The sequence below is a fragment of the Macrotis lagotis genome, chromosome 3 (genome assembly GCF_037893015.1).
Source record: "Macrotis lagotis isolate mMagLag1 chromosome 3, bilby.v1.9.chrom.fasta, whole genome shotgun sequence".
Taxonomy (NCBI): domain Eukaryota; kingdom Metazoa; phylum Chordata; class Mammalia; order Peramelemorphia; family Peramelidae; genus Macrotis; species Macrotis lagotis.
This window is the reverse complement of record NC_133660.1, coordinates 230,635,587-230,652,205: the sequence shown is the minus strand read 5'-3', so window position 1 is coordinate 230,652,205 and position 16,619 is coordinate 230,635,587. Positions and strand designations below refer to the sequence as shown.

At 36.6% G+C, this 16,619-nt stretch overlaps 1 protein-coding gene and 1 long non-coding RNA gene across 6 annotated transcripts in view; one reads left to right on the top strand and one right to left on the bottom strand.

Moving 5' to 3' along the window:
* The window catches only part of SPON1 (spondin 1), a 784,537-nt gene that overhangs the window by 539,088 nt on the left and 228,830 nt on the right, over positions 1-16,619 (top strand). For 4 of the 5 annotated variants that reach the window (XM_074230138.1, XM_074230137.1, XM_074230136.1 and 1 more), the window contains one exon: positions 15,522-15,723. The exons of the other annotated variant lie outside the window; for it this stretch is intronic. In XM_074230138.1, coding sequence (XP_074086239.1) covers positions 15,522-15,723 — 202 coding nt within the window. The remainder of the gene's footprint in view (positions 1-15,521; positions 15,724-16,619) is intronic. 5 annotated transcript variants of the gene reach the window in all.
* LOC141518267 (uncharacterized) overlaps positions 1-16,619 on the bottom strand; it is a 181,567-nt gene that overhangs the window by 89,969 nt on the left and 74,979 nt on the right. The gene's annotated exons all lie outside the window — the stretch shown is intronic.

Below are 16,619 nucleotides of genomic sequence, written 5' to 3'. Positions count from 1 at the left end.
CTATTGACTTTCATTCCAAAGGGTAAGACATCTAATATAAATGAAACGCTCAAATGAAATATGATTTATCATGAACGCTGACCTCTTCCATATCTCACACAGTCCCTAATTCATAGTTAGCACTTAATAATTTTTTTCTTTCATTTATTTCCATCTATTTTGAAGTTGCATGTTTGTTTATAGAAATAGATCTCTAACCCAATAGGACTGACTCCTTCCAAATATGGTCATAGTAGCAATCAAAATAAAATGGCACTTGTGTACTATTTATCGGGAGAGTATTTGAGAATACAAGAGGTAATTTTTTGTGTTTTTGAAATCAAGCTATGTACAACTACAGAATCATTTCAGTTTTTAGTAGTGACCTTGATTGTCACTTTTCAACTCAACAAAGTATATTTTGTTTAAAAAAAGTATCTCTTTCCTCTTCATCTCCACTGGAATTTCCCAATTTCAGATAGCCTTAAACTTTATGAATCTCAGCCTATCTGTGGATGATTTTCTGAATTAAAACTAATTAAAATGTTAACAAATATTGCCATATCAAGTAACATTGATTTTCCCATGTGATTTTCACCAAATTGAGTTAGTGACATCTGAGAACCTAGCTTTCCTCAAAGGCCATAGTATTGTCCCAAATTAAATTTCCATCACCCATTTGTCATGCCTATTTTACAGCCTCTTGTGTAATTAATCCATAGGGAGGTTATCCAAAATCTATGGTCAGACCCAATGACTGTAGCAAAAGAATTTTATTCATTCTCCAAAGATAGCATTATGTAAAATGGTATCCTGGGGTTCACATTTATCTAACACTCAAGCTTCTTTCCGTACCTTCTTTGATTTGATCTTCCAGGTGTTCCCACGAGGTAGATACTATGCTCATTGGCATTTTATAGATAAGAAAATTTTATAGATAAGAGAAGTTAAGTGACCTGTTACCAGATCACACAGTTTGGTAAGCTTTTGAAATGGTTCAAAACCAGGTCTTCCTATCTTCAATTCTAGCTTATGATCCAATGTATCATTCTTTCCATGTCAGCATGAGAGAAAATGAGGTATGATACAATGCCTTTGTAGTCTATGATATGGGCTAATAGTTAAGGCCTAGCTCTGGGTGTATATATATACACACACATATATATGTATATATACATATATATATGTGTGTGTGTGTGTGTGTGTGTGTGTGTGTGTATATATATAGTTGAATATTTTTCACTTCTTGTACTCTCCTAATGTAGTTCATAAAAGGGGCACCTATGTTAATGTTCCATCTAAGACTATTGGGGTAGAGTCAAAATGCAGCTCGCACCAAGAAGCCTCTCTCTCCTACATTACATGGGATCAAACAGACTACTGAAAGGAAAAAGGTATTGACTGTTATAATCAATTTGAAGGTATATTTGTAAAGGTAATACATCTAAAAGTCTGAACACCCTTCTCAGGTATCACCAGGCTATTGTTCCCATCACCTACAGTAATAGTCAGGGACATTTGCTATATAATTCCAAGTATAGTTCTTGAGTCATCTGACCCAGGACCCTGTGATTTGAACTTTAATCACTTTGGGAAAAATAATTCTTATGCCAGGTCATCTTCTGGACCGGGCTTGTTTTTTTAGAAAATCAAGTAAAGAGAAAATAGAAAGTTATTCAATTAGCGTAGTCCTACCAATACTCCGTTTTCCATACCAGTATAATTTCTTCAGTCAAGAATCAACTTGAGTTTATCAGGTACCACTGAGGTTTGATATTTTCCAGTTGCTATCCCCCCCCCCACATCACTATCCAATCTATAAATTTTTACCGCATACATATATGCATATGTATCCTGCTTTTCCTTTTTCTATTGATAACAAAATTGTACTGATATGAACATTATCAAAATAAAACAAGAAAAATGATCAAAATAACAGCACCTCATGTTCCCTAAGTAAAAATCCAATCCTTGAGTACCCAAAGCATGTGAATATGATTTCCAAGGGTGATGAAACTCCTTGATCTAAAACAGGAATAAGAGGACCACTCACATTTGGGTGGCAAAGGACATTTATAGGTGTCCTATATCTATAAATAGAAATACATGTGTAATCCTATACATACACATATGTGCATACTCCTCTGGATATCTTAACAGCTTTTAAATAAGGCACATGGGCAAATCAAGATTTCTCCTCACTACTTCTAAACATTGACTCATAGCCTTAGAACTGAAAGGGACTGTGGAGATCTTTTTTTCCAGTTCCCTCATTTCACATATGAGGAAATACAGGCCTAGGAAGACTAAGTGAATTATCAAAGACCCCACAGGCAATAAGTGGTAGAGATGGTATTTGAACATAGCTCTCTGATTCCAAAGCCAATATTCTTTCCATGGTATGATAATATCTAAGTCCATGAATTCTGAATCCAAGTTTGAATGTGGCTATGAAGGTATTCTTACAGAGTTAGGGGAAAGAAGCGATTTCTGGTCTTTGAATCACAACCCAATCACCTTAAGGGGTTTACTCTTTGGTAAAGCAATCATGTCCTAAAGTCTGCCATAGTACATGGTACCAGTTCCCACAAGGATTTTCTAGCAGTCTCCTTGTCCTGTTCTTATAGCAAAGAAAAACGACACAGGATCAAATGGACAATGGCCTCCCCTACAGATATTTGGTATGCACATATAAGTTGATAGAAAAGAAAGCAAGTAGGTCCAGACTTTCTGTAGATTAGTGCATCAATGGTTATTATTTAGTCAGTTTAAAAAGTCTGACTCTTCATGGCCCTATTTGGGGTTTTCCATGACAAAAATACTGGAATCATTTGTCATTTCCTTCTCCAGATAATTTTATAATTGAGGAACTGAGATAAGCAGGGTTAAATATGCATATATGTCCTGCTTTTCCCTTTTCCTTTGATAACAAAATTGCAAAAGGATACATAGCCAGGATCACACTAGTAAATACCTAAAACTAGATTTGAATTGAGGTCCTCCGGACTCCAGGGCTGGTGCTCCATCAACTGTGTCACCTAGTTGCCTTCAGGGGCATCAGTAGCAAAGGTCAGACCTCAGGCCAAATATAACTCAATGGGTTGTACTTCCATTTCAGCTTGTTTTGGGAACTGTGGCTTATATGATTTACCATGTCTACCATTCCAAGCTGTTATTGTCTATCCCCCCCATCTATGCCATACACATACACCCATATTTCCATTGTGACTTTCTGGGATTTAGAATAAAGTAGAGGAAATTTAATTTGCCCAAATACTTTGTTGACTCTCATAATTCTGGCTATGGCAAATAAGTAGGCAATGCAAAGCATAGCTAAGATGTCATCTTTTTTCAACAAGTATTCCTAACTAGCAAGGTACATCCCTTTCCATGATGTTCTTAAATATTACTTCCCTTTGTCTCTTCACAAATATAAACCAAAAGTGGATCTGAGATCTTCCACTTCTATTGGTATTTTATTATTATTATTATTATTATTATTATTATTATTATTATTATTATTATTATTATTATTATTATGCCCATCCAAGTTCTGGGGATTAAAGTCCTCTGCTAGTCTAGTAAGAATCTCATGACATTTATGTAACCTGCTTCATCTCCCTTCTTATTTAATGTTCCTGTGACCTTCTGAGAATTGTCTGTTTTATTTATTTTTGTTTTTTGGAAGGCAGTGGGGTTAAGTGATTTGAACAAGGTCATACAGCTTGGTAATTATTAAGTGTCTGAGGCTGAATTTGAACTCAGGTCCTCCTGACTCCAAGGCCAGTGCTTGATCCACTGTGGCACCTAGCTGTCCATTTCTTTTAATAAAAAGTGAAGAATTTAGATGAGCTTCCATGTCAAGGCTTATTCCTGTCTTGCCTGTATTTCTTAACATAATATATTCATATAATATTATGAGGTCAGCTAGTTCTGAGAATAAACTAGATATAATAATATTAATTTGTAAACATTCAAAAAGATCATCTTTGGATCTGAGTCAGCTGTTGTTCAGGTTCCCTTTAATCTTTATCCCAGAGTAATAATGTAATTTCTCCCTTTAAACTTTATATGCATTTTGCCTACACATACAAATTATTAATTTCATAAGGATTGTCTTTTCTTGGCCATAGTTGTGACCTGTCAAGATTTTGGGGGCTGACTCTGTTATCCGACATGTAAGGTGTCATTTACAACTTCATATCATTATCTAATTTGTCAGGTATGCCATCTGTTCCAGCAGTCGAGTTATCAATAAAAATGTTGAACAGCAGAGGGCTAACTATGATGAGCCCCTGGGGTCTACTGATAGAGACTTCCCATCACATCAGTCTCTAGATCAGAACATTCAACCAGTTCTAAATATACTTAAATCTATTCTCAACTATTTCATTTCTAGCTCATGGGAGAAATATGAGTTAGAACAGATTACAAGAAATAACAGAATGATGGCATTCTAGTACAGTAAGCATCCTCGATTATTGTGAACACAAAGACAAAGCCACAAAAGCATAAAAAGGTTGCCAAATTCCTTACTGAAAGCTGGACATATTATTTCTACATCATTATCTAACAAGATAGTTACTCCGTCAAAAGAGAACCTTGTTAGTTTGACATGAGCAGTTTTTGATGAAGCCATACATGTTCTTAGTGATTACCAAGACACTAAATGCTTACAAATCAATGCTGTAATAATATGGTGTAGTTTCTCAAGGATCAAAGTTGAATATAAACTTTTAGTCTGAAGATAACACTATTTTCTCTTAGAAAAATCAGTACACTTTCCCTTTTCTAGTCCTCTGACATCTTTATCATTTCCCATAATTTCTCTAAGATCCTTGACAGCAACTTCACCCTCACATCTTCAGGTCTCCCAGTGCCTCAGTTTGCAGTTTATTTTGACCTGGTCAATTGAATTTCTTGAGTATAAAATAAATGTTCTGGTAACCATCTCCTCACTTATATTGGGTTTCAACTTCTTGTTGACATTTTTTCTTTGCTTCTTACCTGTCCAAAGATCATTCTATTTGGAAAAGAAAAAAAATGAAACTTGAGTGGTTCTTATTTCTGGATATTCCTTTACCTCCTCTGTCCAAATATACAAGAGAGTGAAGAGTCTTTGTGGCTGTTGTTGTTCACCTTGGCATTTACTTACACTCTTCTTATAGAATTGTATTTCCCTTTGGTATTCATCCTTCATTTTCTGATCTTCATTATATCTTTTGTAAATGTCTTTTTAAAGCCTCAATTGCTCAAAAGAAAAAAAAAACTCACTTTGGATTCTAAATTTTTTTCCTGAGATATTCCTTTTTCCTCACCACTAGAGTCATCTATGTCTTTAGAATTTCATTATTTTGAGTTTTCCATCTCCCTTTTATCATAGAATCTTAAAATGTCTTTCTCAGAACTTTTAAATCAATCCACATTTTCAAAATGTCGGATGCACTTCAGATTAACCCTGGATTTCCTCTCTTTTGCTATTGCAAATTTTAAGATTGTTCATCACTGACTCCAAGAATTCCATCATAACAATCATAGCAGCCAGTTCTTCCTTACTGGCTAGAATCAGATCCAGAGAAGCATTAATTTCTGCTTCACTATTGGAGATTTGATTTTCTATGAAGACAAGAATTTCTCAACAGTCGTCTTTTGATTAAGCAGGGGAGTTCCAGCAGAAAACTATATAGTTGAAACTCCCATCACTCATATTATGAATTCTTTGCAATGTTTCCCTCCCCCATATTGACCTTTGCTGAATGATATCTTTGTTGATGATACCTATGAATCTACACCCTTATTCATTGTAACACAAGAGACCACCTCTTCATAAGAGGATTCAACGCCTTCCTACCTGTTACTAAAATCAAAATGTTCAGTGATATCTTCTTTTTTTCTCTATTTCCCATTCTTTCACTCTTCATCTTTTTTTTTAGTTTTTGCAAGGCAATGGGGTAAAGTGGATTGCCCAAGGCCACACAGCTAGGTAATTATTAAGTGTCTGAGACTGGATTTGAACTCAGGTACTCCTGACTCCAGGGCCGGTGCTCTATCCACTGCGCAACCTAACCGCCCCCTCACTCTTCATCTCTTCATTATGTTGGGATTCCATTCTGCCTTGACACTCTTCTTCCATTCTTTCCAGGTGGATTTCATTCTAAGGAATGAAATGAGATGCATGCTTTTGTGTTACCTTCTCCTCTAGACAGACTCTCACACTTTGCGCATACATAGCAGTTTCTTGGAACAGACAAAAGCAAATGGACGTTTTCTGAATGTCATGACAAACTATGTTGGAAGCATAGTTCATGGTCCATTGTCATTTTTATACTAATTTTTGTATATGTATATATATACTAATTTGGTGACTAATCCTGGTCAACCGCAGTGGCAAACTGTTCAGTGTCCAAATCTATTTACTCCTCTGGGACTCAGTTGGCTGATTCTCCTAACCAAATCTCATTTTATTTATTATGTCTGCCTTGTCTCAAGATATGATTGGTAACCTGCCTTAATTGGTAATTAACAGCTTCCTGCCAAGTTCTAATGGAAAATAATCTACTCCAGTTCTCAATTAATTCTAGTTACCAATCTTGTTTCTCTCCTTTTTGAAGAAGGGCAGGTCCTTCTTGCATTTCTTTGGCTTCTTTGCTCTCTTCTCAGTATGGATTTGCCACTTAAAGAGAAAATCAATTGTTGAGAAGCCAGCCTAACCTTCATAAATGAAGTCTCAATGAAATATGGTTCACTGAATTACCATTTATAGAAGATAAACAAAATTTGGCCATAAGTAGTACCTTGGGCCCAACTCAACAACCTTTGCCTTGTGGGAAGCTATGTCACATAGAAAATCATGATGAGTAGGAGAAAGGAATAGACAAGTGAAGAAATTGAGGTATATTTAATATTTATTATTTATATTTATATTCAATAATATTCTTTAATAATTTAATTGAATAATTTAATAACTATATTTAATAATAAAAATCTTTAGGAGTTGTTTAAAATAAGTCTTGGTATTTTAAAAATGCAATCAGCTCCCCTCTCATTTCATAGCATTTCATTGGTGCATCCTTTTAGTTCCTTATAAATCCAACTCCTACCACAGTTTCTATCTTAAATATTTGCTGAAAAAAATCAGGTCAGTAATTTTGTCCAAGAAGCAATTGTCCCAGATTCCTTTTGCCCAAAATATCTACCTAGGTATGGAATTGGCCCCATTCAGTCACCATTAGTAAAGATACTTTTTTGCCCAAAGACATTTGTTGAAATCTGTTCATCATAAACCCTGAATGTTTTATAATAATAATAATAATAATGGTGTGATTCACTTGAGTTGGAATAATGTTGAAAAAGATGATACTGAAAGTATTGCTAAGGATTAGAGAATTGGGGGCAAGAAATGAAAGACCTTAGTGAGAGGGCTTCAGAAGAGAAAGTGAATGTGAGAGGTTAACAGGTAGTTAAGGAGACTGGTACCTGAGACTTATTTTTAGATTTCTGGATCTTACTTATAATATGAGAATGATGGACACTTGGAAAGAGAGTTAGTATGTTTAACAAGATCTGATCAAAACATATTTGACCAACATTTTGAAAGTCTAACTTTAAAAAGGTGAAAAAGGTGGAGGGAGAAAACTTTTTATGTATGCCAACGGAAATACATTATAAAAATAATCAGACTTGAAGTAACAGGAGATAAAATCCAAGGAAATCATTTTCTTTAATGTCTGGACACAAATTCATAAAGTATCTATACAAACAAGGTAGCATAATACAAAGAGGTAACTTTGTTTTCAGTAGATTGGATAGGATAGGATTTATTACTGAAATATAACTCTGGAAGTGAATGCCTTTTTCAAAATGCACATGATTAAACAATCAAAAACCATGTATTAAACACGTACTCTATGACAAATACTAGCCAAGTGGGCAATTCAAATACAAACCAAAACCAGTCCCTGCTCTTAAGCAGATTACATTTAGTGGAAACTTAATATGCATAAAAATGAAATCAGGTTATCTTTAGAAAGGAAGTCAGGACAGCTTAGAGAAAAGCCTCCTTCAGGAGGTCTCATTGACTTACTTAGTCTTAAAGGGAACTAGAAATTCTGTGAGGCCAAGAAGAGAGGAAAAACATCCCAGTGAAGATGGAGAGCTAGGGTAAAGACAGGAAGATAGAGAGCATGTGTGAGGAAAAATGAATATGCCAGTAAGACTGCACACATTGATGTATAAGATGACTGGGAAAATAGGAAAGAGCCATATTGTGAAGAATTCTAAATAGAAGATAGAAAAAAATCTTATTTGATTCTAGAAGTAATAGGATATCAGTGGAGTTTATTGAGGAGGGAAATAGCAGGTCAGACCTGTACTTGAGGGAAATCACTTTGGCATCTGTGTGGAAGATGAATAGGAGTATAGGGAGAGGAAGGAAATCAATTGGGCTTTTGGAATAGGCCAGATAGGAGGTTATGAACACATGAACCAGTGTTATGGCTGTGTAAACAAAGAGATGTGGAGCTTCAAATGTCAAAATTTGGCAATTGATTGGATATGTGAGAGGAAAGCAAGATCATGAAGAGGGTGCCAAAATTATGAACCCAGGAACTGGAAAAATGGTAGCACCCTCAACAAAAGAGGAAAGTTTGAAAGGGGATGGGTTCAGAGTGGGGGATATAAGGAGTTATATTTCGTACATGTTAAATTCGAAATGCTCATGAGAAATCTATTTAAAAATATCTAATAATTGGTGATGTGGAAATAAATGGAACTCAGGAGAGAAACTAAAGCTGGATTTATTGATTGGGGAGACATCTGCATAGAAACGATCATTGAAAATGATGGAAATAATGAAATGGAAATAGCCAAGTAAGAGAACATGGAAAGAAAAATTAGACCCCAGAATAGAGTCTTGGAGTATATATGCAACTCAGATTTACAATGAATGAAGATCCAAAAAAGGAAATTGAAAAGGAGATGTTAGGAAAGGTATATCTAGTAGGTGACAATCAATAGTAGGAAATGCTACTTCAAAGACGTCATGAAGGAATGAGGGTTGAGAAAAGGCCATTTGATTTAGTAATAAAGAGATTATATGGAATGATACCTGAATGTAAGAAGGGTCTAGTGATAATTTGCTTTTGTTTTTAGATAGGGCAGAATTAAACATATGTATGAGTTGCAAGGGGGAAACAAATAGATAAGGTTATATATGTTCCACCTAGACCTACCTATAGGGACTTGAAGTAAGATCAGTTTTAACTGCCACTCAGATGTTATGAGTCATCTAACCTTTCTAATTCAGAACTATTTTACAGTCTATATAATATTGGCAAAGGATTTAGGAACCCTTGGGGTATTATTTAAGAAATATGGATTCTTAGGATGAACAATCTCATCTCCACTTACCCGTAGTGCCTATTAAACCAGGGAATGAGTGACTTCTTGCCTATAAAACTCCATATCTAGGAAGTAGGATTAGGTATAGTATTCTTCAAGCGGCACTGGCTCCTCTTCCCATAATGCAAATAGCCTGGGTAGGCCTGTTGAGAAAAGGTTGACTTTGACATGGTTGAAATATTGATTCAATATAGACAAGTATAGATAAATCATGGTGTCTACCTGGGATAATTCTGAAAATATGAACAAGTCTGATCAATCAAGCAAAAGTATTCAAATCCAATGGCCAATACTTTCTCTGAGTGGTTTATTTTGTGACAAATGGCCTGTAGAAAATACCACTAGAGATTTTGAAGTCCTAGAAATGATGCTTTTGACTTTTGGATTGTAGGTGTATTTTTTATCTCTGCTGCTAATTGAAGAGGAGAAAATCAGAATTGAAAGTGAACAGTTGGTTAGGCATATGATAACTGAGAATGTGTGTTAAATTAATGGATAATGATTTAAAATATAGAAATAATGGACTCTTGGCCAGGCTAGAGTACTGCTAATGAAGATTCATAAAATATATATTTGTCTGGGGTCTTTAAAATATGATAGAGGAAAACTAATTTGAAAGAGGAATCGAGAGGGGTCTAAGTCTGGATATCCTCCAAGCCAAAAAACAAATAGCAGGCACAATATAACATTAAAAGAAGATTGGAGAGATGGGTCATGATTCAGAGGAGACAGCAATCAAGGTTTGCATTAAAGTTCATAGCCTCAGATTGTTATGTGCAAAGGTACATTATGCATAATTATGAGGGAAATGGAAATACCAATGCCAGAAAGCATATTCAACCCAAATAACTTGTTTAGGGTATATAAGTGAAATGATTTGAGGCAGGACATACTTTTTAAAGAAGGGAATAAATAAAATGGACATTGTATAATAAGAAGATATTTTTTGTGAAAAAATCCAAGAACCAGAGTATATAATTAAGAAACATGGCAGAATGAATTTGATGAGACTCTGTGGAGGGAGAAGCAGATGGAGTATAGAGTATGGAAGAAACAAGACTGGGGAAATATTATAATCATAGCATGGGATCATGATATAGCATTGGCAGAGAATTTCAATTATGTAGACAAGTTCTGTGTATGTGTGTATATGGTTCTCTCTCTCTGTCTCTGTTTCTCATAAGCAGAGCAGCTCATATAGTTTTTGCTTAAAGGTATGGGAAGTTATGGTAGAGGAGAATAAAGTCAGGCATAGTCTGACATACAACCCAAATTTGGGAAGAAAATAATTTCTGAGAGTTTAGAAATTGGGTGGGTGGGATCCCAGAGACTAAATTAATACATGGGACAGCAACCCAAGAAAGTAAAGATGAAATGTCCATAAACCACAAAAGGGGAAGCTGGGATAAAGAGAGGATGTAGAAATACAAAGCACTTATTTGTCAACTAATTTTTAAAAGATGCATATAAAAGATAAAAATAAGGGCAGGGCAGGTAATGGATAATCAATACACAAGAGTAATGCAGTTCTGTAATAACAGTGTCAGAAACATTTTGAAAACTAATGAGTTGATGCTAGTGGGGAACATTAATGACAACAAAAAGATATGCTTAGGCATATTAGAAGGGGAGGAGGGGACAAGTAGGTGGTTAGATAGAGTACTGGCCCTCCAGTCAGGAGGACCTGAGTTCAAATCCAGTTTCAGACATTTAATACTTACTTAGCTGTGTGACCTTGGACAAATCACTTAACCCCAATGCCTTGCAAAAATTTAAAATAAAAAGCAGGAAGGGGAAGACCATTTCTAGGGATGGCAGGACAATGACAACAGATAGAAAACAGAAATATTCAGCTCTTAATTTGCCTCTGTTTGTGATATTACCTTTGAGTGTGGAAAGGATTCCCATCACTACCTTTCCCCAAAATATATGAATGACAGAGAATTAAAGCTCAGCATATGGGAGGATGTGGCAAGAAGACAGCTAGTTTTCCTCAATGAATTCAAGTTTATAAGCAATATATCTTAATTTACTGAAAGAATTGGACAGAACTTGTTGTCATGAGAAAGATTTATGTTTAATCTAGAGAAATCTCCTAATGAATAAAACCATACAAAGGTAGGATTGGTTTTCTCGGTAGATAGTATGTTCCTCTTCAGCGATGAAGCATCTATATGTACATGATAGGAAAAAATAAATAAACCTGAAACAATTCCTGTTCTCAAGAACTCCCATCCTAGTGGAAATGAGTAGGAAAGTGGCAAATAAACAAATAGGATATATGGGCAAGTTTAAGGTGAGAAGAGCATTATTGTTAGGGGTAAGCAGGAAATAATACTGGATATGACCTGAACTTTAAAGGAAGGTAAGGGATTCCAAGACTTTTCAAGATAAAATTGAATGATGACTGATAAATAAGATCCCCATTCAGGCATGGATTGAACTTAGATGGCCTCCGGGGTCCTTTCCAATTATAAGATTTCATAACTTGGGGCTCACCAATGAGTAAGTTCCACATATGAGGAATCCCTGTAACTGGAGGCTGAAGACCAACTTGAATTAGGTCAGTACTCCTGTGAAATCTTTTTCTCCTCCCCTTCTGAAGAAAAAGTGTAGAGGGTTTCTTGTGTCATCTGGGAACAGGGCTCCAATTCCAACCACTTACCACATCAGAATTCTAATTGACTCAAATTAGCCAATACACCTTGAAAGCAGTCAGTACCTCAAAGGTGTGGGCCATCTGTCAATAGAGCTTTGAGATCTATATATGCCCTTGTTGGGGATTTAGCAAGTAGTTCAGCTGCTGTTTGCCATGGGTTGTCTGGGTGCAATGGGGAAATCTGGGTTCAGATCTCAACTCTGCTACTCACTCTTGGACATATCACTTAACTTCTTTGGTTCTCCTCTTCCTCACTTGTCCAATGAGGAGGATTATACTAGATGAGTTCTTCCCAGGACCTTCCATTTGAGAAAGTAGCAGGCCAGCCTCGCTCACTATTCTCCTGATCTGGCACTGCCTTTCCTGTTTGCTCCACCTTCTACCCCCCCAACTTTATTTAGCCTCCTTTTGTCTATTATCTTTCTCCATTAGAGTGTAAAATACTGGAGGACAGGAACTACCTTTAATTTTACTTATATTTATATTCCTAGGATTTATCACAGCGTTCTGTACTTAGTACTTAATAAAAATTTTATCTCCTTGGGCTCTGAGGTGTCTTTCAGCTCTAAATCTATGACTCGATGATCTCTTTAGGGAATTGGAAAATAATATTCTATTTGCACAGGGAAAAGGCCTTTCCTGGTAACTAAGCAAAGAGCATAGTAAAACAAGAGTAATCTCCTTTGGAGAAGGGCAAGGCCCAAATCAGGATCTATGTAAGCATGCACCTGCAGTCCAGACCAGATTGGTTACCTGGATTTTTCTAAAGCACCAAAGCCCAAAACACAGAGAAAGAAAATAGAAAACCAGAAGAGAAGAGGTAGAGGTTGGGAGATCAGTATTGAATCAAGAGGTAAGACACAGGGTATATTAGGGGAAATAGAGATTTGTTTGACTCCACACATCTCCATCATAATGTTCAGTCATTTTCAATTGTGTCTGATCCCTCATGACCTCCTTCAGGGTTTTCTTGACAAAAAATATTAGAGCAGTTTGCCAATTCTTCATTTGACAGATGAGGAAACTGAGGTAAATAAAGTTTAGTGTTAGGCCCAGAGGCACATGGCTAGGAAGTCTCTGAGGCCAGATTTGATTTCAGGAAGATTAGTCTTCCTAGCTTCAGGCCCAGCAATATCTACCGAGCTCCCCGTTTGTCCATCTCCCTAAAACCATAAATTTTAATGGTGCCCATTAGGGCACTCCCTGACCTCTTGCAGTGGCACGCTATCATGGGATGAATCTACCATTCCCCCTCCAGGTCCAATTGAGCCAGAAAGAATATGAACTCACACAGCATTGAACATTGTCGTCTGATGTTTTTCAGACACCAGGATCTTGTCACTTTAGATATGAATGAAATAACCTCACACAAGAATGTACAGAGAGGTATTATTCAGGAAGCATTTCCTCAACACAGGGATTCAAAGAAGAACGAAGATTGAATTGCTGGTCTCTATAGCAACAGTCCAGTGTGTCTAACTCAGCCCCTTACCCTCTTTATCACGTTTGAGACAACTAGATGGGGGCAACGAATGCCTAAGCAATTTGTAAAGCCTGTGATAGTGATGAATTCATCCCCCCGGACCTCTAAGCAGGACCGATGCATAAATACCTGCTAATTGGTAGTAAGTGAAAGGCTGTGTTCTCTCTCCCTCTGCAATTTGAAGAGATTCATGAATGTTAGAATTCCTCATTTCCTTTATGAGGGAAATGCAGCTGTCGAGACCGAGGCATTCATGTGTCAAATGAAGAATTGGAATGATAGAATCTCAGAGTTGGAAGAGACCATGCAAAGCAAATCTAAGCGCCTTGGCTTTGACAAGGGAGTTAAACTATGACAGTGATGATAACCTTGCCTTGTGTGTTGCATGACCTCTATCTCTTTAAATCTATGACCCTATCAGAGTGAATAAAGGAGGCAACCATTTTTATGCCAAATGTCAATTACTTTTCTAGGTAAGATCTGTAAGTATAATTTGGTAACTGTATTATACAATCTTGTAGAATATGGGGATTTTTTTTTTACTAATTATGCTAACATTAAGGGCAGTCTACTTTTGAAGTGCATCTTCTGAGCTTTTAATGAAACATTCATTGACCCATTCATAGTAAATCTTACTTTCTCATAAGTGAATTAATCTATTTAAAAGCAGCTGTATCAGGGTCCTGAACATGGAGTCAGGAGAACTGGGTTTAAATACTGTTTCTAACATATGCCAGCAGCTTGACAATGGACAAGTGACTCAACCTTTCTAAGCCTCAGTTAGAGCATCTTAAAATCGTGTCTTCCTTACAGAGTTGTGAGGATCTAACAGCAACAATGACACCATAAAATGTAATACTTTTATTATTATCATCTAAATTATTAAATGATAAACTATTATCATCTAAATGTTATTATATTATAAGATATCAAAAATTACTTCTGACTATGGTATAGGGATTCATGGAGTAGATGGCACTTCTAAGATGTAGGACAAAAAATCATGGAGACAGGAAAATTGGGTTTGGGAGTTTTGGATAATCCAGGATGACTGAGACAAAGACTATAAAAGGTAGCTAAATAAATAAAATGAGGAATGGTCTATGTAGCCCAAATGTGGAGGGACTCACAAATAGTAGCAAAGGATTGGAGCTTTATTCTAGAGTACATCAAAGGTAGACATGATCAGACTTTTGCATTTGGGAGATTAAACTAGTCTCATAGTGAAAGTTAGATTGGTGAGCAGAAAAACTAGAGCCAGGAATAGTGATTAAAAGAGTAAGGTAAATATTTAAGGCAAAAAATGATGAGTATTTGAATTAAGATGATGTTGATAATAGTGGGAAAAATGAAAAAGTTTTATATGGTGTTTCATTGCAGAGATAGATTTCATAGACAAGGCAGTTTGAGTAAAGGTGGAGGGCTCAGGGAGAAGGATGAATCAAAGATGACTCAAATGATTCATATCTGACTAACTAGTAACCGTAATAGAGAAGTAAGGAAAAAGGAGGAGGTATGAGGAAAAGATGATAAGTTTGGTTTTAGACATGAACTCAAATTGGAAAATGGGTAAAGGGAAAATGAACTAATGTTTAAGAAAAAAAGTCAAGGATAAGTGCTGTGTATAGGGCGTTAGGAAGTTTGTAAATGATAGCTCAAAAGATGGGAAGCAAAAATTCATATTGGAAATTGTAGATACTTTCCCATCTGTACTCTTAGGTTTGAGAGCTAGAGCAGATTCAATTTTATAAAACTTAGACTATGTTTCCCAGTTTGGATAAAGATCATGGGAGCACTAGAGAAGTATGGGTGCATCCTGGACTGTTAGACAGGCCTCAGGATGCCTAGGTAGTGCTATGTTTGCATTCTTAAGTGATTCATGAGAAAGGAGAAGCCATTGATGAACAGTACAAAGTAACCCAAACTATGTACTTGTATCACTCGGGAAGAAGACTGATGGAAGCAATTAATTGCTTCTGGTTTTTTTTCCCTTGTTTTCAGGAGAGCAGCACCCTCGGCTGAATTCTCTGTGGATAGGACTCGACACCTAATGTCCTTTCTGACCATGCTTGGACCAAGTCCAGACTGGAATGTTGGCTTGTCTGCAGAGGACCTCTGTACCAAGGAATGTGGCTGGGTTCAGAAGGTGGTCCAAGACCTAATTCCATGGGATGCTGGCACTGACAGTGGGGTGACCTATGAGGTATGTAAGCTTGAGTATCCTAAATCTAAATCTGGAAGAATCAATAAATGAATGAATGTAAAAGTATTTATGAAACATTGACTATCTACAAAGCACCGTGCTAAGGCTACAAAATAGAGAAGTAAGATAATTTCTGCTCTCACAGAGCTCACATTCTGTCAACACATATGGGATATTTCAGCTACAAATCAGATGGAAAGGTCCCATGGTCCTTAAGGTGTGGTAGCAAGTGATGGCAATGCATTATCCACTGTACTATCACTTCCACTGATGAAATCAGTTTCTGAAGTTGAACTATTTGACAGTGCCTAGGAATTTGGTGGAAAGAACTTTCTTTTCTGAGTCTTCTGTAATCCTAACTGTAGCATCCATAGAAAGCAGGGCTAGTAGTGTAGGAATACAAGGAAGGAGGATGCTGATATTCCCAGGATCCTTGGGCTTAACCTGCTGGTTCCTGGCAGTTGGGTGGTGATGTTGAAGAAGGAGTCCTTTCTGCCCAGCTATTTCTACATTCACTATGGTTTCAAGGCCTTGGATTGAAATATAATGGGTAGTTTGGAAGCTGCTACTCTTTCTGAAGCTCTAGGGTTCATTATCCTGAGCTACTTTTATTGGGATTTCAAGGTGATATTTGTTGGTGGTTAGATTCTTCTGGCAGAAACTCTCTTCTGCATCTTTCTCCTTCAGGAAACCTTGTTGTTTTTCAGCCAAGGTTAGCCTTGTGAACTCTGTTGATACATGGGCTTGTTCTCTTTTTAGGTAGTTAAATCAAAGGGCCTATTTCATCTGCTTCCCCAACTACATCCAAAACCCCAATCACCAATATGCTGCTTTCTCAAGGCTCTGTCTCGAACCTCCAAGTGATGAGTGAATGTACAATTCTGCTCCCTGATGTC